Source organism: Lissotriton vulgaris, chromosome 12 (genome assembly GCF_964263255.1).
Source record: "Lissotriton vulgaris chromosome 12, aLisVul1.2, whole genome shotgun sequence".
NCBI lineage: Eukaryota > Metazoa > Chordata > Amphibia > Caudata > Salamandridae > Lissotriton > Lissotriton vulgaris.
In genome coordinates, this window is record NC_141700.1 from 98,302,576 (window position 1) to 98,327,345 (window position 24,770).

General features: G+C 45.4%; 1 protein-coding gene across 3 annotated transcripts in view; it reads right to left on the reverse strand.

The window, feature by feature from the left end:
• ZNF687 (zinc finger protein 687) overlaps nucleotides 1–24,770 on the reverse strand; it is a 302,238-nt gene that overhangs the window by 86,140 nt on the left and 191,328 nt on the right. For all 3 annotated transcript variants that reach the window (XM_086947350.1, XM_086947349.1, XM_086947351.1), the window contains exon 2: nucleotides 11,193–13,537. In XM_086947350.1, the coding sequence (XP_086803476.1) occupies nucleotides 11,193–13,517 (2,325 nt within the window). In that variant the 5' untranslated portion in view covers nucleotides 13,518–13,537. The remainder of the gene's footprint in view (nucleotides 1–11,192; nucleotides 13,538–24,770) is intronic.

Genomic DNA, 24,770 nt, shown 5'->3' on the forward strand with positions numbered 1-24,770 from the left:
GGCCAATTATCTGGAGTGGAGTAGCAGGCGAAAACCTGGAAAAAGATGATGAGGCAGTAGTTAATAAAGAAAATGACAATTGGGAGGGTTAGGGGCAAATACTTGGAAATATATGGATAGGTTTAGTCACATTCACCTAAAAAACTTTTTTTTTTAATACCAGGTAAGAGAAGGGAGGTAATCACAAGTAAGTACAGGCAGGTTGCAAACCCAAGTTCTAACATGTAGCAAATGTAGGGTTGAGCCACTGTACACACACACAAAGCAGCAAACACAGGTGGGCGTACGATAAGTGAATAAAAGCAGGTCACAGGACCACAATAAGCTTGGCTGCTAGGGCACTTGGTGAGAATAGTGATGGATGAGAGATGCACATCCAGGAGAGGAAAAGGCCCAGATGTGCACATGCAGACAACAGAACTGGGTGAGTGAGGGAGTGTGCACCAGGAGAAGCATATCCAAATATGCACCCATACAGAAAGGTTAGAGTGGGGGCAAAAAGTACGCGTGAAAATAAGCATTTAGGTTTGCGAACAGTTAGATTAGATGCAGTGACCGGTGCATATATAGAGAGAAACAGGCTCAGATCTGCACATATTGAGAAGATAAAAAGGGGTGAGGTGCACTTTCAGAGGACCACGTCGGTTTGGAAAGAGCAAACTAGTTACCTGCAACAATCCTTTTGAGTTTGAAACTCTTCTAGTATCCCAGGCAGTGCACTATTCTGTTATCTAATGGTTGGGCCTGGGCAAAATCTTTAAAATAAACATTTTTATGCTAAGCTTCGCCAACAGGCAGAGCTACTACAATTTTCTAGAATAGGACATCAAACGCACGCCCATAATGTCCCAGGACATAACAGGCATCTTCAGTTCACTGTTTTCCTCGATATTTCTTTAAACATGAATAATGAGAGATCTTCACTTTTGGTTTTTCCTCTTGTGCCAGACTTTCCTCCTTCACCAGCAGGTGAGAGGGATCACATAGACTGGAGAACTGTCCCCAAAGTACAAAATAAGCTTACATTGCAGCTTGAGCCTACTCTACATGCACATGTTGAGAATTTAATCATTTCCCAACATTGGAGGAGGGCCTTCTAGAGCTCAGGTCTGAGGCTTAATATGTATGTACACAATTATGCCTTGTCATGAAGTGTAGAGGGCCACATTGCTGCCAAGCAAATTAGATTAATAGAGCCATTTCTAATACATGCCAATGTTGCCCCTTTTCTTGTGCAATAAACCCTTGGTCTCACCTGGTACCGCACCAGCTGAAAAACAACATAGATGGATTAGATGTACAATCCATCTAGCTATAGTTCTTTTGGGAACTGCTTTTCCTGTTAATTTGAAGTATATGTGCCATGAAAAACTGTTGATTTTGCCTAACCTGGCTTACTGTATGTAACAACTTTTCTATCCAGAGGCTGTAACACTCTTTCAGTGGGAGTAGGTGGGCAATGGAAGTAAAATAATACAATAAAAAGAAAAAGGAGGGGCCTACTGTTTGATTAACACGAACATCAAATATAACGTTTGGAATTAATATTTCGATTCGTTCTCATTGCCACTCTTTAGGTATTTCTAAGAAAGGCTGTTAAATCATTAAAACTGGAGTCTCATTATACCATCTTAACAAAGAAACAGCACTGACTCAAAAACCTGATCAATTGTCAAATGTATTAAACTTGCTTTATACACAAACTCAAATGGAATTTGGCTGAGACACACTAACACAATGTTTAGATTCCAACTTGGAGTGGAAATTCTGGTGCGGGTGCATTCTCTCTGTTCCTTCCAAAAACCCCTTTATGCCCAAATTTACTGACTAACAAATGAAAGAAGTACTGAATTATGAGGCCCTCGTGTTTATTATGCTTGGTAGCTGCTATCTTGACGCCATCTTACAAATGTGCCACTATTGCAACATAGCACTTTCTTGTTGCTGGCTCTCTGGCTTCCATTATAATGGCCGTAATTCTTTGTGGTAAGTTAACAGTTTAAAGCACTCAGACTTTAGGAGACATGCCGACATATTAAGGCTCCTGAATCAGATATTCTTCTCCGAAGAATATGGCGAAATCCTGACAACCTCCATTTCATTTGGGAAGGTATGTTTTTGAGAAGCTAGTACCGTGGTTGTTGAACCCATTGTGGCGCAATACAAATCATCGTCTTTTTGACACCTCGCTCTTGCGGATGAAAGCAGAAATCAGTGGTCTCGATTCAGATGCTGTGCATAACTGTGCTATTTAATAGTTGGGTGCAAAAGAGTTGGCAGTAGTCTTTAAAAAAAAAAAATAAATTGGTGTCGACTTTGCTGAAGTTCTAAGACTTACAATTATAACTTTTAGACAATAATCGCCCTACATGGCTTTTATTTTAGACTTTGTCCTTGTATTCTCCTCAGTCGCTGGGTGGTGCAATGGTGACTATTGAATCGAGTCAAATTTAAAAATGCAAAACCATATTTATAGGTTAGTAATTGGGATCTTTTGGAGCCTGAAATATATTCTAGAGTCAGTTGCTGTGCATGGATTGTGTAATAGTGTTCCTCCTGTGGAGGAGAGTCCAAAGAACTGAAAAAAAAACTAAATAAATGTTTAAAAATTGTTTTGCTACAGTGCCTACAGTCTCATTTTGTGCTCCTATTTACACAGTAGTGTTTTGCAGAGGAAAATATATATGTATCTTGATTACCAGGTTGTCTATGTCTTGACACGCTGCTAAGAAAAGCTAATTCAGTTACTTTCCTGCGTCACATGTTCTTAGTTTAACCTCTACATTCTTGTTTGCGGATTGATAGCTTTGTTGAACTGTTTGTACTTTCCATTTTGCAATGGTACATTTTGCTACAGGTGTTCAACATGTGTGGCGCATGCAAGACATTTCCAAATGGATCTACATATATATCTTTCGGCTGCATTACTTGGATTTTGAAAAAAATGAAGGTGGTTGTATTTATTGATTGACTTGAAAAGAGGAGGCCACCTTTGGCAGAAAAGATACAACTTTTCCCATAACCAGCTTGTGATCCCTTAAATATGGTTTTGCAATTATCAATGCTTGCAATTCACGAACTCTTCTTAGAGAAGGAACATCAATTAGAAAGGCTGTCTTCATAGTAAGATGCTTTAAATAATCTTTGGTCCTGGTTTCAAGTGGCAACACTTTCATCTCCCATCGGGTTGCAATTTGCGACCAGTTATTTCTTCTACCAGTAAAGAAATTAACGAACAGACCTATGTACCGATAGGTTGGTTTACTAAATTCTGATCTAGTGTGGCTAACCTCATTATTATTATTAAAAGTTACAATGTCAAGGCAGAGGGACCGAGAAAGCTAGTGGGTGGTGTGCCAACAACACAATCTTCTGTTGTATTGCCTTGTGCCATTTTTGAAAGTGTCTAAGACTTTGTTACTCGCTGTTTATGTAGAACACTGAAGCAGCATAGTCTACACGAATCTGGAGTACTTTGCCTTGCATCTGGCCCTAGAAAGCTTTTAGTGCAATGAACCGACCAGCCTCGAGCTCTAAAATTGTATGTGCTTGAGCACATCCTCAGGTGTCCACCGAACCCCGATTTGAAGACTGCTAAGAAGTGCTCTGTACACTTTGGAGGACACTTCTGTCATGTTAGTTACTATAGGGACTAGTTGTTGGAAAGTGTTAAACTTCTTGTCCTAGAGCATTTTGACCCTTTGTTGGTCACAATCAATAGATCCTCCCAGCCCAGCAAAATCTAAAACTATTAGTTTGTCAGCAACTCGACAGTCCACATGTGCAGTGCTACATGAACTATCAAATGATGCCATAATTTCCCTTTCTCACTTTGCCACTTTATTCAAGCTAGCCAGGCTGATGAGGGGTGTTACCCCGAAACCAGTCCCAGGATGCTTGTTTCCAGTTCAGGGAAGACCTGGTTTGGCAGTTCGGGCTTGGCTGTTTCCATGAGACCCAGGGTCAGACTGATTTGCATATAGCTGTGTCTGAACTGAGGTGGTGAAGTGAGCTAAGAACGATGATGGATTCAACCCAGATCTGTGACTGGGGGTGGGTGTGGGTGTGGGTGTCTGAAAAGTTTCAGCGCTCTGTCCATCATCACCTTGTGTTTGGTCCTGCAAGCCTAGCACCCTATAAAGAGGTGCATGCCTTAGATACCCACATGACCAAGAGAACGTGTTGCCTGTCGCCCCCATAGAGCTGCCACTGCACTCCATAGATCGTGTGAAACACAGCAACAGACATGCATTGCACCAGTATTTACCCGAGGTGCCCTGCGAAGCCAAATGTTTACAAGACCTGCTGCCACAGTACTACGTCGCTCCACTTTAGTGCAAGAAGTGAGCCACATTACTAAGTCCTTCCACAAGAAAAGAGTGCAGTGGCGCCTACAGAAGTCTGCCACGCAGCCACATTCAGTCCACCTACAATCAAACCCCTCAAGCCTCCATCATGTCACAAGAGAGTATGGTTATGTATGATGATGTAGCGGTCTTCCTGAAGCCGCCTCTCCTTTTGGCACCACGAACAAGCACAACCTTGGTGCTAGAAGGGCTGACTGGGTCCAGAGCTTTGACAACTTCATCTGCGCCCTGGAAGAGGAAAACAATACAAAGATAATCTGGTAACTCAAGAATTTGGTAGGCAATGGAGTCAAGGATGCCATTAAAAAACTCCTCAGTGCAGACACTGCCACATACCAGAACGTAAAGGAGGCCTTCACTAAGAAATCTGACCCCACACCGAACTTTGATCATGAGCGATACAGCTTCAACAAAGCACACCAGCAACCCAGGGAATGATGGATGAGTTTGTAGAATGGCTAGAGATGCTCTTACATACTGCAAATTTAGAGAGAGTTCAATGATGAAGAGGCCATGTGGCGCAGAATAATCAATAGCTGTCTGTCTGACTCCTTCAGAAGAAACATGCTAAAGGAAACGCAGTCTGTACAAAATGCTAGCGGCTACACAAGTGGAGGAGAGAGCAGAAAAACAAGCAGCTGCCATGGAAGCTGTGTCGTCACGTAAAGAGACAGCGTTAACCATGCAAAGCAGACATCACACAAGCCATGAGAGACATCGACAAGCCCTACAAATCAAGAAAACATGTTACCGTGGTGGCTTGTCTTTTCCCCATGATGGAAGTGTCCAGTTATAGGACAAACCTGCAAACGGTGTGGAAAAGCGAATAATTTTCAATCCGTCTGTCTGGCCCAAGACAGAAAGGAGAAACCTGAGCACTTGAACATGCCGGACAAACAAGAAGCCACTAGAAGAACGCGTTGACGCTCACAGGACAAAATCTACCGTCTATGGAGATCGCCTCTCCAGTAGTTCACTGCCACCATCATCAAGTGACATTGAGGATGATGGATGCCTTCTGATGAGGTCAGCTAGCGCTCATAGAAACTGCTGGGCCTTGTTAGCCTACGCATAGGGCGCACATAATCAACTTCATAATTGACAGCGGAGCGTCAATAAATGCAATGGGACCCCAAGATATGGCCCGTGCGGCACAACAATTGCCATATCAAGAGATGCATTGGAGAATAAACCAAAAGGGCCAGAGAGAAGCCTTTGCACCGCAAAGGGATGGTTTGCACAAACATCCACCACAAGGAACAATCGGAACAAACAACGATATGCATAATCGAGGGACGAGCACCAGCCCCTAATGTCCTGTGTCTAGAAATGGCGAGACAACTAGGCATATCCACATTGGCCATGAAGAACGAAGACATACATTGCGTAGACACAGAGCAAGCTGCACACAAATGCCCAATGATACAGCTGAACGTGAATGGACACTATACCGTTCATCATCAATATTGGGGCCTCCATCAATATCCTGCCTTTTCACACATTTTGTGAACTCAAGCCAATGCCAAACCTTATCCAGCAATACATCCATGTATACACCTGCGCATCGACTCAACCACTCTGCAGCAGAGAGTCCTTCAAAGCCACAATACAGAACAAGGCAAAAACCATCAAGACAACCATACATGTCCTACAAGGAAGCGCTTCGGGAGCTCAGATTTGCAACAGCTGCAGATATGGGTTGAATTTCTATCAATTACCATGTGCACAGAAGTCTGGATGTCACAAAGAAATTTCCGATGCTGTTTAGTAGCCTAGGAAAGACTTCCGAGTTAAACTACACATCAATGAAGACATTCAGCCGGAGGCATAAATACACAGAAAGATTGCGTTTCACCTACAAAGTGCAGTGGCGAAAGATAAAAAACCTATTGAACCTTATCATCATTTAACCGTCAAAAGGTCCCACTCCCTGGGTGTCACAGATTGTAGTGGTACTGAAACAGGACAAGAAGGGCGATGTATGCCTCTGAGTCGATATGAGTCTGCCAAACTGAGCAATAGAACGAGCATGACACCCTGGGCCATACACAGCGAGCATTATCTCTCATTTGGGGCTTAAGTCTTCTCCAAGCTTGATCTCAACAAATAGTACCATCAGCTTGAACTAAACGAAAATTGCAGGTACATCACAACATTTGCCACTCACATAGAATTCTTTTAATCCAAACGCCTTAACTTCAGCAACAGAAAGATTTGAAGAGGCCATTTGTCGAGTGATCCGGCCTGTGCCCAATGCTCTTAACTTCAGTGATGATATCCTCAATTTTGGAGCAACCCAGGAAGCTCATGACAAAGCACTAAACAGAGTGTGCCAGCTACTAGTAGAAGCAGAGATAACAGTGAATATGGACAAATACGAATTTCACAAGACCAAGCTAAAATCTTTGGAAACATCTTTTCAGAGGAAGGCAAGACCTCTAAAACCCAGTCAAGAAAAGGGCACTCTCAACCATGGGTCCACCCCAAGAAGTCACCATGCTATGGTCCTTCCTAACCATGACAAGCTCAAGGATTACGCAACCCTCAGTGAACCCCTGCGTAACCACACTAGGAAGGCGATAGAGTTCAAATGGTCACCTGAATGTGAACAATGTTTTCAAATTGGCTACAGAAGTGGCCATAGTGATGGCATATTTTGACCCTACACTGGACAGGGAAGTCACAGGATATGCCATCCCTGTGAGGTTTGGGGCTCTACTAGCATAACACTCCGGTACTTCTGAAGCTCAGACACAAAGTGGCTTATGCCAACAGGAGTTTGTCAACAAGGGAAAGGGATTAATCATAACCGGAAATAGAGCTTGGCGGTCATCTGGGCCTGCAAACACTTTCACATCTTTCTGTAAGGAAAACGTGTCACCACAGTCACAGACCACCAAGCCTTACTGGCAATCTTTGGCTACCTAAAGGCGAAAATGATTGAACAATGGGATATGCGATTACAGGAGTAGGACTACACCATCATCTACAAACCAGGGTAGTGAAGCATGCTGACTATTTCACACGCTGCCCACTACCCATGCATAGCCCAAAGTAATCACTGGTTCAAGAATTTTCTCAACTTCATTCTACAAATGAAAACAATACCGGCGCTGTCACTGCGACAAATAATTGCTGCCTCACAGCAGGATTAACACTCAAAGGAAACACAGAACAGCCAACAGAGAGAGCTCAGACGACTGGCAGCATTCTACACCATCCAGGAGGAGCTGGGTGCAACCCCTGAAGGCGTCATACTGAGAGTGCCCCGTATTGTACAGCCACAGAGAGCATACACACTCGTGCCTTTGAGCTGGCTCACGAAGGTCACCGAAAAATAGAGCCCATTTAAAGAGCTCTACAAGAAAGGATCTGATTTCTGAAACTGGACACCCTGTTTGAAGCAGAATTACTATCTTACCACCTGTGCGCATGTTTGTCACCAGTGATGAAGCAGCAACCTCTAACAAGGTCTGATCTACCGGAGGCAGTTTGGGATCGAGTCACAGTTTACTTTTTAGGCCCACTCCCTACAGGCAAATACCTGTTGGTATTCCTCAACGAATACTCATGGTTTCCCATTGTTTAAAAGATCTCATCCACAGGAGCCGGAAAGGTAATCCGAATCATTGACATCTTTTCCATGTGGGGCCCCCTGAAAAGTCTCAAATCTAACAATGGCCCACAGTTCACCAGCTACAAGATTAAAGACTTCCTAAGACACTTGGACGTTCAGCACTGGAGGAGCACACCACTGTGACCCCAGGCAAATGGCGTGGTTGGATATATCATAGGGTATTCAACCCCTTTGCATGCGCCGTGAATTTTCACGCTGTGCGGACAATTTACATAGTGGGCAGGATTCGGGTAGGCCTCCAGCCGTCATGAGCATGTAAGGGGTTAAAGAGAACAGTCCAGAAAGCCAAAACAGAAGGACTGTCTATCGATCAAGCCCTATGTCATACTCTGAGAGCCTTGCGAACCACACAACATTTGACTACGCAGAGGAGAGAGAGTCTGGTCACTCATGTTTAGAAGGGCAAATCAGAACAACACCTCCATAATGGACTGACACGCGTCACAATGACGTCATCAAATTAAGTGAAGATACAATGCAGAAGGCAAAGATGAAAAACTAAGCTGAAGGAAGGCGCAAACGTTCTTACTTAATAAAGGGGACTTGGTGGTACTCAAACAAAAGCAGCAGAGGAAAGTAGGCACCACTCTAACTGCTGAGCCACTATACAAGTGGCAGAATGAACATCATGGCCACACGTCCTGGCAAGATCACCCGGGATGTGTGCCATTTCAAACCGGGCTGGCACCCTGATGAGGCAACCAGCAGTGTCAGAGAGACCACTAAAGTCACAACACCATTCAACAAAATTCTCAAGATACCTCTAAAAGTAAGAGTGGAGTAGACTGTCATCGAGTGGCATAAAGTGGAGTATGCATGGTGTGGTAGCGCACTCATAACGGAGAACTCATTTTCAATTGAAATAATCATTACATTTGCACATACAGTTTTACTGGTAAAGCTATACAGTTTAAAGGATAATGTGTTGAAATAGTATAACCTAGTGTACTGATTTGTTTGGATTGTATTAAAATATTTGTTTCAACCACAGTTCTGAGGTCCAAAAACATGTTCTTCATTTGTGCTTTCTGAACTCTGATATTTTCTGATATATCTGCACAATTAATTTACAGACATTTAAATGTTGTTGTGTGCTAGAAAGAAAAGAAAGCTTTCCTTTCCCACCCCCCTGTATCCAGCAAGATTGACTCATAAATCGTCGCACTCTGAGGTCAGCAAAAGAAAAGTAAACACCAAGCTTCCTGGAAGACAGAGCCTGACATTTGACATGTTTTTGAATGCACAGCAAATGTGACAAGATAAGAACACAATTCAAAGACCTGTTTACCACGGGAGGGACAGAGACATGCTGGATAGCCTAAAACAAATACAGCCAGCAAATAGAAAGCAAGCAAATGTGAATTACCAGCCACAAAGCAAATGGTCAGCAATGGGAAGAATGTATTCCCAGGGAAGCTTTCAAAATATCTCCATGGAGTATTTTTGCAAATAGACAGCTGTGCTGTCTGGTAGGCTACGACTGAAAAATCAGCTGCATATAAAAGGTAATGAAGAAAACCACATAATACTATCCAAACACAACCCGATTTAAATGCATATAGGCTGTTCTTTAGAGAATCACAAGTGCCAAATTGCAAAAAAGGATGATCTCTTAATTATTGTCTGTTTCTGTAGTTAGTGTAGTTAACTCTATAGGGTAGCCCAATTGAACGCTTGCTTGGCTAAGGTTAACTATGTCCATTGCTTTAGGTAGTACTTCACCCTGACACCAACCTTCTGTGGTCTGAGTGATGCAATTATTTATTAGTGGGATCAGAACCCTCTGAGAGAAAACAAAAAGCGAGTGAGAGGTGCACACACAGACAGAATAGAGGAGTGCTAGTGGGGACCTAGTAAAAGATCTTGCAGATTTTTATTGGAGGCACCAGTAAAGATGTCGCAGACATGCTAATATATCTGTATGTACTTTGGCCAGGGAAAACAATTATATAGATAAAAGAGCGCCGTTACATACATGCACCATTTCTGCTGCTAAGAATAGGAAAGAAGAGAGAATCAACACTATTAGATAAGTGGTTTAAGGGTGAGAAGATCGTCAGTAGTGCCTCAAGGACTAGAGATGAGGATCCCCACATGTTTGCTACCCGTCTCCAACTCCAAGACAATATGGCAAATCATAAGCAGATTGTGACAAGAGAAGCACTGTAATTCACTCACTCATTACAAAGCACACTTTACTAGGTATCGAAAAGACAAATCTCCAATTCCCAAGCACATAAACCTCAATGAAGACATTTCTTCTAGGATACATCAGTTACTAAAGTGACTTGGTGGATTATGGACCAAAACCACTGCAACCTCGGATTTGTTTTTAACCAAACAGTTCAGAGCCATTAGGAACTAGAACTAAAACATAGCATTGCAAACTGGTATCTCTACCACCAGAGGGTGGGCTTTTGTCTAAGAATGGCTGTGGCAATTTATTAGGATTTAGTTTTAGGGAAAAAGGCAGGAATGGAGAGAGCAAAGTTTCTGCATCGACTGTAGATGTATACATATTTTCATGACACATTTCCTGGCTTTTTGGGACCACCATTACCATCCAGCTAGCCTGCCCCTTTCCCACTAGATACATATCCCCAGTGCTCTACCCACAAAGTTAAAGGATCATACTGTTGCTGCCTATCAAGTCGATTTATGTCCATGCTGCCAGAAACAAAAAGAACTGTCCAACCTGTTGCACTGTCCACTTTACCACAATACTTCCAACAAAGTGTATATCTCTGCTCTCCTTTCCCATTTGCCTCCATGGTTCTTTCCCTGCAGCTTTCCAGTCTCTCTCACATTTTTCTTCCATGCCTTCAATTGAGTTGGTCGCCACTTTACACCTCTGCTGTCAAAATGCCTCACCTAAGGCTTAGGACAATTGCATTCAGAAGGTAGTAGAAGAGGGGTGTCTTTGCCATAGTTTTTTAATAAGTGGTGCACTCATCAAGCAATTCACAAACAATCAACACCACCATAGCCCACCTAGGCATCCGATGGAAATAACAGTTAAGCCCAGAACTGAAAAGGAATTGGATGACAACAAAGAAGTCAAAACCCTGGAACATGGTGCAAATCCATCGGGCTGCCATTTAATCAATCCCATGTACTCAAAATATATGGGGGAGACTGTTTTTGAACAAACAGAAAAAAACAAAATAGATATTGGAGGTTCTACCTACTGTGCTTGGTGCGGTTGCGGCTGGCCCCACCAGCTGGAAGTGGGCAGTAAGGCCCAGTTTGTTCTTGCAGTGCTGCTTGCACTCTAAGCACCTGAAGGTAGAGCAGTTGCCTTGCTCCGCGCTTCCATTTGTTGGCAACATAGCGGCAGAGTCCACCATCGTCCCATTGGGTGTCACAGCAGCATCCACAATTGGGGTGGAGGCTGTGGAGGTGACTGACTTGGCAGCAGGCAGTGTGGTAACAGACACCAAAGGAGTGATGTCCGGCTGGCCAATCATCTGATCGAGGGCGATAGGTCGCATAACCAGGTGTGAGCACTGCATAACCAACCCTTTGTCCTTGTGCTCCCTAGCATGCAAGAGCAAGCTGCACTTGTTGAAAAACACTAGCCGTTTGGTGCAGTGGTTGCAAGTCACCTCAATGCGCATGCTGCGTCTATCGTAATGCCGTGCAAGGCTTTTTTCAAGTGCGAAGGAGTCACCACACTCTAGGCAACGGTAGCCATAGAAGGGAAGACTCACACAGGATTCTGCAGGAGGGTTCAGATTTGGCTTGTATATCGGCAGCAGGTTTTTACTGTTCAGGATCTTGTTGAAGGCCTCCACCAGGCTAGACTGGGTCCTGGAGATCACAGTGCCGGCTGCAGGTGGCGATGGCTTTGGGGTCTGGACCATTACCACAGTAGTATTGCCCTTTAGGCCAGCAGTGGTGCTGGTCGTAGTGGTCAAGGTGCTGTTCGCAGGTTGGGAGGCGATGCTGATATTTGGCCTGGGGACAGACTTGGGAAGCACCTGTGGCACCAAACTTAAAATGTTCTTCGGGACAGTATTACTCGTTTTGGTTGGTAGCACAACTGCCTTCTGCTGGGCTACACTGGCAGCCATGAGCATCACACTGCTTGCATTCTGGATGGTGGACACTGGAAGTACTGTGCCCCGGATCTTTGCACCGTTGCCGAGCTGCAAGCTGACTACTTGGGACCCATCCACCAAAGTTGGACTGGAACCAACTTGCTTCTCCAGCTGCACCGGTGAGGCACTGTCCACCTTTGCCTCCTCTGACAATGGCACCACTGGTAACTCTGTGGCCTGCACCATGATATTTTGCTCTGATGGCAGCTGCACGGCTCCAGCATCTTGTGTCACACTGGATACAGTTCTCTTTATACTGCCAGACAATGTCTTCACAGTTTTAATGCGAACTTTGAGAGGCCGAGAGGAATCCGATGGGGAGCCACTGTCATCACCCTCATCCTCCTTCTCCTCTTCATCATCATCCTCCACCTCTTGTTGATCCTCCTCCTCCTCTTCTCCATCAAAAGAAATAGCCTGTGGGCTTTGCAAAGACCTATCGAGATCTCCGGTGCTCTCTTTTGAACAGCTGTCCTCCGACTCCTGAGGAGAGTCTGCAGGTTTCAGTATGGGCACAGGCTGAGGGGAACAAAGTTTGGCAGTTGGGAGAGCGGACAAAGTGGTGCATCTTTCTGCTGGGCTAGTGGAAGTCGCCTTTTCTTCAGAAAAAGCACTGAGCAATGGCTTCTGATCAAGTCCTGTGAGACTCTCCTGATCGAGAATAGAGACAGCCTTCAGGTCTTCAAGAGGATGGTCAAGGGGGGTTGTAGCCAAAATAGCAGGGATGCTTCCTCTGTCTAGCTCGGGGTCCAAAACTTCAGTTTTCACATTTACAATCAATGGCAATGGTGGGGGTCGTTTCTTGGAAATGCCTTGGTTCGTAGTGCAAGAAAGAAAGTGACTGTCTGCCCTATCTCTCACCAACTCTTTAGAGTCTACCAGAGGTGGGGGCGAGAGAGGAGACAGCTCAAATGGGGGCTCTTCCTTCAGTTTACATTCCCGTGGCTGGTCGATGAGATCCACCACATGGTCTCCCTTAGAGTCTGGCATGGGGCTGAAGTGGGCAAAGATATCTATGGGCTTATTAGGTTTCTCCTTAGTGGACCAGCTGACGTTGTTCGAGGGCAAGGATGGCGGCGCCGGCAAAAGCTCCACCGTCCTGGAGCGGAGAGACCTTGTAACCTCAGGGCTGCCAAAACCATTCTGCAGCAGGCGGGGTCCAATAGTGTGACCTTCTTTCCCATGGCCATCTAGAGAGTCCAGCTGCTCAGGGCAAACCGTGTTCTTGACAATGACACTGACAGCAGAAATGTCTGCCGGTGGATGGGTATGGTCGGCCGGTTCCACTGCAGCCTGCTTGACCTGCACTTCATCATCCTCGTCGCCAGAATCAACAGCCTCATTTGTGTCCATATCCGGAATGTCGAAGGCTGCCAAGAGGTCATCGAAATCAGGGGTCTTCATATCACCCATTGTAGGCAACACAGACCACCCTGCAGAAAGAAAAAAAAAAGAAATTCAGTATTAAGTGATCTCAGTCTTCACACATGATTAATGTATTAGGAGGAGAACAGTGAAAAAAATGTGCAACAAAAGATTACATTCTTACAAAGTATTTAACCAACAAAGTTCTCATTACAAAGTATTTAACCAACAAAGTCCTCAAGCCTCATAAGGACATCAAAAAGACATTGTTCTGTGCCTAGAATATTTTTGTAGATTACATTTTAGATGGAATCCAATTTCTTGAAAGGCACAATTAATCACAGGACTAGATGTGAATGAATGGGAAAGCTATCTGCTGAGTTCCCCAAAGTTATTTGGAAGTCTAGGGTGCAGAGAAATCCACTTTTAGGTGAAATATGCATTGGCAAAAACCAATATGTCTCGCTCTATGCGAGACCTACTGGCTTTGCCAATGTCTTTTAGCCAAGTTTTACACCAGCATGGCTGTTGCTGAGCATGACTAATAGTTAGTGGAAATGCATAGAATAAGGCGTAGAGTGGCGTGTCAGAGTGGAGTGGTAAAGAGTGCAGTTGGACAGAGTGGAGTGGCGGAGTGTTGTAAAGTGGTATGGAGAGGTGTACAATGGCACAGCACAGACTAGAGAGGCGTAATGTTGAGTGGATTGGCATCAAGTAGAGTGGTGTGAAGTAGGTTGGAATGGATTGGCATGGCTGCTATTCAGCATGGCTAACTGCTAGTGCCGTGGCGTAGAATGGCGTAGAGTAGAGTGACGTAGAAAAGAATGGAACGGCTCAAAGGGGTGTAGAGTGGTGTGAAGTAGATTTGCATGGAATAACAGAGTGGCGTAGAGTAGAGATGTAGGGTGAAGTGGCGTAGATTAGAGTGGCATAGAGAGGCGTAGAGTAGAGAGGCACAGAGCAGAGTTTCGGGGCTGAGACCAGAGTGGCAGAGAGTAGAGTGCAGTGGAGTACTGCAGCGACAGAAGGGGAATTGTGTGGAGAGGCATAGAGTGGAGTAGATTAGATTTAAGTAAAGTGACAGAGTAGAGTAGCACAGAATAAAGTGACTGTAGTGGTATAAAGTGGAGTGGCATAGATTGAAGTAGAATAGATTGTAGTGCAGTAGCATAGAGCAGTACAGCTGTGAGTTTAACCCCTTGCATGCAGACGGCCCCCGGCTGTCCGACGTCACAGTGGGTGTGTGCGGAGGACGTCCGGGAACCCCGCCCACTCATTATTTCGCCAGCACTGCGACAGAATTTGGCCCGCGGTCAAGAGGTTAAGTAACTTAAAGAAAGAACCAAACTTAATTTCAACTCAAAGGTATGAGACATAAAGAGAATGAACGGCTGCAAAGCAATGAAAATATGCATGCAGCGACAAGCATTACGATGGTGTAAATGTGGTTAGTGTGGAATTTATACAATATAACAGCTTAATCCAACCCACGTAAAAAAAAAATGTATTTTAGTTGGACGGGTAAGTCAAAATATGCAGGCGCAAATAAACAATGTCCAAAAACGTGTCTGAAAACAGAAAGAAAGGAGAACGCAGCACCAGCACTATAAACAGAGGAATTGTCCTGAAATGTGATAGGTGTACGTTGATAAGCAATATAAAAATATTTTTTTAGATGTAAAAGGGCATCAGTGAAATAGTACCTAAATCAGAGTGCGGAGGGATGCTAAATTGAATCAATCTGTGCCTGATCTATGCGCCACAGAAAGAAAAGGAAGTAACACCTGGCATGCACTGACTAATTTAAAAGGCAGCAGAGAAGAGCGACAATGGAGATATTGAAGGATCAGCAATGGGTGGGCTCCAACCCTTTACTGTAAGCAATACCCCTTGCAAGTGAGAGCTCATTCAGTGCATGCGCTGTCACAGCAAAGATCTACAAAAAAGGGAAAGTAATATTCAGACGCCTGCAGGTTACAGCTTTAGGTAAAATCATTCAGTGCAAAAGAAATAAAATACAAGACAGACAACTGTGTCTTTTTTTTTAATTTTTTTAAAATTTTTGGTAAACCTTTATTGTTACGTAAGGCAGTTACAATCACAGGCCTACAACCTTCACGGCCGGCCAGTACTTCAGAGACGGTCAAAGCAATTCAATAAATGCAAACAGATGTAGCAGTCCGCCTCTCGTGTGCCATTTCTCAGCCCAGGATATTGTCCGTACCATGAAAGCACCAGAATTAAAGAGGTTTCTTTTAAGAGTTTTAAAGAGGAGCAGGATCTGTCGCCATACAATCAAAACATACAAGTACAAGGGGTCATCATTGAGCAGGATATGCACAGTCGGGACTACTGCGAGCGGAGCGTAGGCATGAACATGTATTAAACAGGATTGACTATAAAACAGTACATTCCGCCCCCCACATCAGAAATATCCGCTGTAGTAACAACGTTATGGAAACAGCACCCCTTGTATCGTAAGCCATTAAGGCGTACAGTAAACACCCCGCCACTCGGTTACCCAAAAGAAAGAAGGAACGAGAAAGAGAATACCAAGCAAAACAGGAGAGAAAAAGGGGCCCTAGAAACGAAGAGAAGAAAAGAAAAAAGGAAAGTACCCCTCCCCCAACCCTGCACCCCTGCCCATGGCTAAGGCCTCCCCCACAGCAGCGTGCCTGTCGCCCATTGTATGGAACCCGAAATTTAGAAGAACTACCACCCGCCTAGCCTAAAGAGAGGACTCAAGGGAGAGAAGAAGGAAAAGAGAACCCCAAAATCTACAAAGGAACAAAAAGGAGAGGAGGAGGGGGTTCCAAGCTACAACCACAAAGGAAACAGAAATGGAGAGTAAACCTATAGCAGTCCCTCGGCCTCTCCCTCACATAATCGTTATATCTGCACATGATGTGAACTAAAGCAGCAAGAGTCAGATCGAATTAAACAAGTCGCAAGGGACAAAATCAACCCGGCGCATCATTAGCTAAGACAACGTATCGCGCAACCCTCACAGCCCCCAGCACAAAAGACGATGACCCGGAGGAACGTCATTTATCCTTGTCCAGTCTTGCTTATATCACCAGACCCAGCAACATTACCATTCTCCAGCAAGTGCGACGGGCAAGACCTGGCACTGAAACAGACCTTCCGCACTTCATGCAGCGAAGTAACACAGGAGAACAAAGTCTCAATGCTCAAACACGGCAGGAACAGCACCAGGATCTCTAGCAGCAGGGCGTAGGAAAAGGTTCTACCAGTCAGATCCAGTCTAGCGCCTCCAGACTGTCCTGTGCATCCAATAGTACAATCATGGAATGTCGTGAGGCTCAGTGTTTCCGACTCTCCAATATCAGTAGTAGGCGCCATCTTGAAGCATCTGGGCGCTGAGGACGGCATCTCGCTATGCATCAACGGGTCAGCCGATCTCGTTCGCTCCGCCACGAGGGTCACTTCATCCAACTTGCCCCCCAATACTCGGGCGCCCTGCACCAAGTTGTGATGGAGGGCGGCTAGGGAGACCATCAGATCGCCAAGGTGCAGATCTGTTCCGTACTCCCCGTTTACCATGTTCCCCTTCTCCATATTAGCACGGGTCAGAGCAGGTCCGGAGTGGGGCCGAGGCACAGGCAGCAAGGCAACGAGCAATGTAGCTCCACCGGCAGGGCCACCAAGATCAATTAAAAGCCACCGCTGGAGTCAGTTCAGCTTAATGGCGGCTCGTATGAAATTCGGGAGCCTCCCGCCAGAAGCGGGACGAGTAGCAAAACACTTCTCGGCGGAGGACAAGTGAAAATCGTGCCGCAATATCCGTCTACACGGGGGCACAGCGATAGTCTTGGTCCTCACTCGTGCTCACAGTCTGCCAATATGAGCCTGCCAAAAAAGCCGCTGCTGTTTGCCACTTCGGAGCGGACGGGTCCCTCCAGGGCACCGGCAGCCGCTGTTGTTCACTCGGGGACCAGCCTCACAGTCTGGCCGAGTCCCCGGTCTCAGGGCTGCTGCGGGCCGCGAACGTCGTCGACCATATCTCGCCTCCACAAGCAGGCACGAACCTCGGGACTTCACCCTCGGTGATCGGACGCATTCATGTCCCCGTGCACTCCGTCATGCTGCGGTAGTTCATGCAGGATGAGGTCCCGGGAGGAGATGATGATTGGAGCCGAGGGACTAGGCGGCCATTGCGGTCGCCGGCTTGGCTCCTCCCCCCAACTGTGTCTCTTTTTAAAGCATTTAGGACTCTGCAATACTGGAATCAAACTGGTACCACATCCAATAGTAATCTTGACTGCCAGAGAGCTTTTGAAATGTTAAGTCTTGATAAATGGTAGAGATTTAGCCCACAACATAGTAAAAATAAAAACACATGTGATAATCATAGAAGACACATATGGTCAGATAAAAGCACAAGACAAACACAGGATAAATTAGAAACACTCCAGTGCATTCATTTTGTATTTTTCTTTCATTTGTGCCCTTGTAGTTCCCCTTCCTCTTGCAAATTATATTTGCTCCACAATAATGCAACATTCTTTGAGATTGAAGCCCATTTTTCCTCTCCTATTTCTGAAATATATGGGCATGTGAAAGTTATGTTTTTTTTTTATAAGAATACTATGCAAGGAAATCGGGGTAGTCATTTTGATACACAAGGACAATAAATGGGTCTTTTTGCTGGACACTGTGTATTACTTCTATATTTATTAGAAACATGTATCTCCAGACTTCCCTTAAGCGATCTAAGGAGGATGAGAGAGCCAGTGTGAATCAGCCTAAATAGAGCAATGACTAAAAGGATGCCATGGAGAATCTTTCAATTGTTCAAGGTGCACGGACTAATAAAATTATTCTACAAAATATAGTTTTACATTATTAGAACTATACAAAAGCCAAACACACAAAATGAATGGGAAAGAGTACTATTAACTTTGAGACCATCCACGGTTATAAATTTGACGCTAGAGTGACAAAGAATTGGCCCACAGATCGATTTGACATTCTGGTCATCCCGGAAATCCACAGAATTGGCCTTGGGTTCTAATTAGGCACTGTGACCTGACCTGAATTGACTGATGGACCGGCAAATTATACGTTGAACCAGTACTAATCCGTAAGAATCTACAACCAGAGCCTTTGGACTACCAAATCTAATCCGATCATTCAAGCTGTCCCTCATGACCAAATAAATGAGAAACATTCCTAAAGGGGACCAAGAGCAGGCTCATCTAAGGGCAATCTATGTTGTTGTTGCCATATGGGCACAAAAAGACTTGGACCCAGTTATGCCTCCACTAGACATGGGTCTGGGACAAGAGAGGAGACTTGTAGCGTAAGTCACCATCAGTGTCGGTATCAGAGTCAAGTGCCAGAAACATAGGCAAGTACACATACAGCCAAAAGTCGCCTCTCACCATCCACGGGGTGGCAACAGCCATAAAGTCTTTAGGAGGGGTGGGTAGTTTCTGGGCAATGGTGACTGGATTCCAAAGTTCACTGAAGAATTATCAGGAAACATCTGACGAGTGGAACCCAATCATAGAACTGATAAGTAGGAGAAAATCAATAGGAAGCAGAAATGTCAGCACTAACCCCAATGTATTCTGTTGAAAGGGGAGCTACTGTGGCACGACATGTTAAGTGAGTGTCCTTGAACTGTAAACTCAATGAATGACTGGATGAAAGGGCCAAGTGCCCTCTCCATTTTCTATGGAGCATTAGATCGGGCAGCAGCCAACCAGAAACTAGATCGCTGCAAACTCTTGTAGCTCACATTAGCATTGTTCGATATATTTAACACCACTACTTGCTCACACAGGATTTATACCAGAATGACAACGGAAGTGAAGTATTGTTGAACCAGAGGCGCTCGGTGGTTATAAGTGATTTGCTGCATTACTTTAACCGCATCGCTGCGGCGGCTTTTCCCGCTGTGTGTGGCAATTTACGAAAAGCCGGGTTACATGACGAGCTCAGCTCGTCATCCGCACACGACTACCGTGGCTGATGACGAGCTGAGCTCGTCATCTGCAGCGAAGCGGTTAAAGACTGATTGCGCCGTCCGAGTGGGCTGGTCTGTGAAACTGTTATCTGTATTCTTCATGTAAGAAGGTATCCTCGGGACTGCCCACCTATTAAGCCCTTCAAGCACCTCCAAAAACTCCTAAGTTTTGGTCCTACAATATTCTGGTGGAAGAAATACAAGACCCTTTTTGGAAGAACCTTGGGTCATGCATGGGTATTTTAGAACATAAGAGCACATAAAGTCAGTTCCAGTAGAATTACATCTGGATGACAGCTCAGGGCAAACTCTTAACAGCTACGCCTTAACTGAGACTCAAAGCAACCTTTGCAGTTCAGCAATGATTGCACCCAGCAGTCGCTTTTGCTCAGCCAATGAAAATCTGCTTCACTTTGTTCAGTCAAAGCTGGCACTCTTGTGAATCCCATCCCAATAGTGTCCTACATCCCCTCAGTTACAGAAAAACACCCCCTTAGTTCCATAAGCATACTGTCACATCCAATCAAAACCTGCCATATGATTCCAGATATTTTCTTGCCTGACCCAATCAAAGCTATTCTACTTTTTCTAGATTTGCCATGTACTCAAAACTTGCTTCGTTATCCGAGATCGCCCTTTTACTTAGTGAGTCAAACCATGCCCCTGGTTACCACACCTGGACCCTGTTCATTAAGTGTACATGCTTCATTTTCATGGTTCAAGGTGCCATTTCTACTTATTTTATACATATGTGCTCAGTGATTCCAGATTTCCATCAAACATTGTACTGCGTTCCCCTATGGAAATCCATTCAATCTAGAACCATCTGCTTTATATTGTCCCTGATTGAGAGTGGGCCTGAGTATTCCGAGACCTGTGTAAACCCCTATTTGTGCAGGTATTAGAACTATAAGTTGCATGCCATTTCCCACACCCGGTAACTACCGGGTGCATTAAATATCTCACCCTTTGAGAAATTTGACCAGGTCAAAACTGCCAGAAGTTAAAAGGGAAAGGTGTAAGGTATTTACTGTACTAAGTGGATTTTTGGGCAGTAAGCACTAAAATCTGCATGTTATTCCCAAAAAATTTAATAGGTGTCATTTATAACACCTGATACGGGTATGGTTATTTATCTGTTGCAATAAAAAGCACCTGGATTGCAACACACTCTGAATAGAGAAAGCCATCAACGCCTAAATCTCCGCATTCCTAGAAGTACTCCACGTCCTGGACATCTTTATTTTATTTATTTATTTATTTTTTAAATTTCTAAAGCGCACAAATACCTTTCGGTGTCTCGGCGCTGGAGTTTGCAGATTACAGGGGTTCCACTGACGTCTTACTGGTTAAAGAGCCAAGTCTTGAGATGTTTACGAAATGAAAGTAGTGAGGAGTGATCTTTGACAGAGGAAGGGATCTGATTCCATAATTTTGATGCTGCCACTACAAAACGTCTATCTCCCCATGATACTTTTTTTGTGCATGGGATTTGGAGCTGTTGGGCCGAGGAAGAACGTAGTGTTCGGCTGGGTTTGTACAGTTTGAATGCTCTTTTGAAAAAATCAGGTCCATTGTTGTTCAAGGCCTTGTGAATGATACACATGGCCTTAAACTTTATCCGGCTTCTTATTGGTAACCAGTGGAGCTCACGAATTGTGGGAGAGATAGAGGCGTGCTTGGGTATACCCATGAGAATCCTTGCAGCAGCGTTCTGGACAAGCTGTAATGTGCTCAGAACTTGCTCTTGTGCGTTAAGCAATAGACCATTGCAGTAATCCACCTTGGATAACGCCAGGGAGGACATTAAGGTTTTACCTGCAGTTGGGGGAAGAAATGGGAGCAGATTCTTCACCATTCTCAGGGTAAAGGAGGCTGACACCACAGCGTTAGCATGGCTAAGAAACGTAAGCTTATTATCGAAAAGCACGCCCAAGTTTTTCACCTTGGCTACAGGTGGTGGGGGAGCTCCCAGTTCCGAAGGCCACCAGACCGGAGACCAAGACCGAGTTAATTCGCCAAAAACCATCACCTCCGTCTTGTCTCTCCCAATACGGCTTCCGAACCAACCACAGCATGGAGCCCGCACTCCTCACCGCTACCGACGACATCCGCTCCATCATCAAATGGGGCGAGACCGTAGCCCTCATCCTACTGGACCTCTTGGCTACCTTCAACAGTCTCCCACCACACCCTAATCACGAGACTCCACGACAAGGCACTCGACTGGATCCACTCCTTCCTCACCAGCCAGACTCAACGAGTCAGACTACCCCCATTCCTCTCAGAACCTACAGAGATCAGCTGCAGAGTGCCCCAGGGTTCCTCCCTAAGCCCCACTCTCTTCAATGTCTACATGGCCCCCCTCGCAGCGATCATCAGAAGCCATGGACTCAACATCTTTTCCTATGCTGACGACACCCAGCTGATCCTCTCCCTCACCAATGAACCCAAAACCCCCTTTCACAGTAGAATGAAGAGTGGTGCTAACTGTATGAAAGATAGCTGCTTCAAGCTCAACTCGATCACACTGAAGTTCTCATCCTGGGACCCACCCCTTCAGCCTGGAATGACTGTTTGTGGCCAGCCGCTCTGGGATCCCATCCCACCCAGACAGACGACGCACGCAACCTCGGCATCATGGCTCACAAAAAACCGCCAAATTAACACTGTTTCCTCAGCTTGCTTCCACACACTTCGCCTGCTTCGAAAGACGTTCAGATGGATCCCCACAGAATCCAGAAAGTTGGTCACACACACACTTATCACCAGCAGACTCGGCAACGTAGTCTACACCGGCGTCACCCAGAAACAGCTCAAGAAACTACAGAATGTCCAAAATGCCGCAGCAAGAACGGTCCTCGACATCCCCCGCTGCAACCTCATCACCAACGCCTCTAAAAACTCCACTGGCTCCCAGTCAACAAGAGAACCACTTACAATCTCCTCACACATGCCTACAAAGCTCTCCATGACGAAGAACCAGCATACCTGAACCACCGCCTCACATTCCACGTACCCGTCAGACAACTCTGTTCCGCCCAAATCGCCCTAGCGTCCGTCCCCAGGATTCACAAGACCATAACCGGAAAATCCTTCTCCTACCTCACTGGTAAGAGCTGGACCACACGGCCCCTCCACCTCGGGCAATCGGAGTCGCTGACGCAATTCAAGTAGGACCTCAAGACCTGGCCTGGCTCTTCGAAAGATCCTACACCCAGAGACAGCCCCAACCCGCGCCTTGAGACCCTGAGGGGTAAGTAGCGGCGCTATACAAGCCCCTGATTGAGTGAAACAAGGCTTTGGACTTCTCTTACAACTGTTCTGGGATCTTGAATGTACAAACCACCAATGCATGCAACCAAAGTGTGATCAGAGTTCTTGGATCTCACATCTTCTCCAAAGGCACCTAGGTTTCAGGACCTCATATGCAAGAAAGCACAAGTCCGCGATTAAGAAAAGGCCTATTCCTGTGCCGCAATGCCTACCAGTGTCTATGGGGTGATTCACTTCACACTATGAGCACCATTAGCCTCCATTACATATTACAGCAATTTTATCAGGGGCTGCTGGGCAGAACATACAAGCAAAGCAGTGGGAATGGAAAAATGTATAAACTTGCGCCAATGAGTCGCAAAAGAAAGAGAAAGTGGATCCTACCACAGGGTTTGCTCTGCAGATACAGAGCAATATCGAGAACTGTGTTTGAGGGTACAACTACTCCAACCCTTACACACAGGGTGAAAGTGCATTGCAGAAGTTAAGTTTCTTCAATCACTACAAACACGTCACTAGGAGCTAGGAGACTGAATGGAATAGGCGATCCGCTTAAGCCCCAGCAGAACGAATCTGAGAAAACAATCTTAGCCAACATCCCTTTAAAAACTGGAAATGAGAAAACTCCAGCCATGGCCTCTAGCACATTGCATCACAGATAATTATCATGCCCCGTCTGTAAGGTACTTCACTGGAGTAAACAACCACTGCCGCCCACTACTCTAGGATACTACATCAGAAAACAAAAGCACTCCAGTCGTCTCTTATATAAAGAGCATCTGAGAAGACAACACTTGACAGTCTGCTTGGGTAAAATGTCTTTACAATACTTCAAGGAATCCCCTTACAGGTACCTGCATTACGGAAAACCATTCAAATAATCCTCTCTATGAAATTTCACAAGGAAATTGATTATTCATCTATGATAAGGAAGACAAAACATCAAAGAAAACCGCAGGGACACACTGGAGAAAAGAAGATCAGCGTGGAGGACGACCTTCTCTCCAACCATCTGCTCTAGGATACAATTACCTCAAATAGCCACTCCAATGTTTGTCTTGAGTACACTTCAGACAACCTCTAACCACCGCCTTCTGCAACTGCATCCGAGAAAGCCGGAATAAACAACCACTCCGGCGTCTGTAGAAAATAAAATGACAAATTTGAACATTGCCGGTGCCATCTTAGCGAAGGCCTCTGCGAGCGGGTAAGCGGCAACCATTTTAGGCATCGCGGCCATTTCATGCTCTGCTGGTCACCTGCGAGTCACCCCGACCTCGCTATCATCCCTCACGCTCTGACTAAGCCTGAACACTTGTACCAGGGTCGTAAAACCTTGTCAGCATGACAATGCCCCAGAGTCACTTCCCGCACCAAACCCACTTGTCCTTTCATCCTCCACGCACGGGCAGGCCCCTTTGATAACCTCCTTCCCTGCACCTGGCCACTCAATCCAGTCCCAGGCACTAACCGACCCCTGTGGATATAGTTTATTACCCACATACGACAGAACTTGCTTCACCAACAAAGGGGCCGGAATTTAATCAGTGACACGACCCCTTAGATCTGACCGATCCCACATGTTTTAGATCCTGTCGGAATGTTCAGCTTCGAGATAGCGATCATCTGTTAGATCTGGGTGGAGGGAAGATTGCTGCTGGGTCTGTGTGGGAACTAGCTTGAGGCGGGGATTCCAAGGATGTTTGACTATGCAATAAACTGATGCCAGGAATGTTTGACCATGTAATAAACTGACGAAAAAACATATAAAAGGCCATGCCACAGAGATGGAGTTAGAGCACATCTTGACGATAACCCCGGGGTATGATGTGATATGATGTGTTCTCCTCCGGAGAAATAAACCTGATCTTCGCCATCCAGTTTCCAGCGCCTGCCTCGTTATTTTGATCGCTAATCTTAAGGTGAATTAGAGGTGGTTTGCACCAAGCGGCATCGAAAGTCTTAGGAGTCTCGCTGCTTTTCATCAATTGGCGCACCAACGTCGGGGCCCTTCAGCGACACGTGGGTCCGGT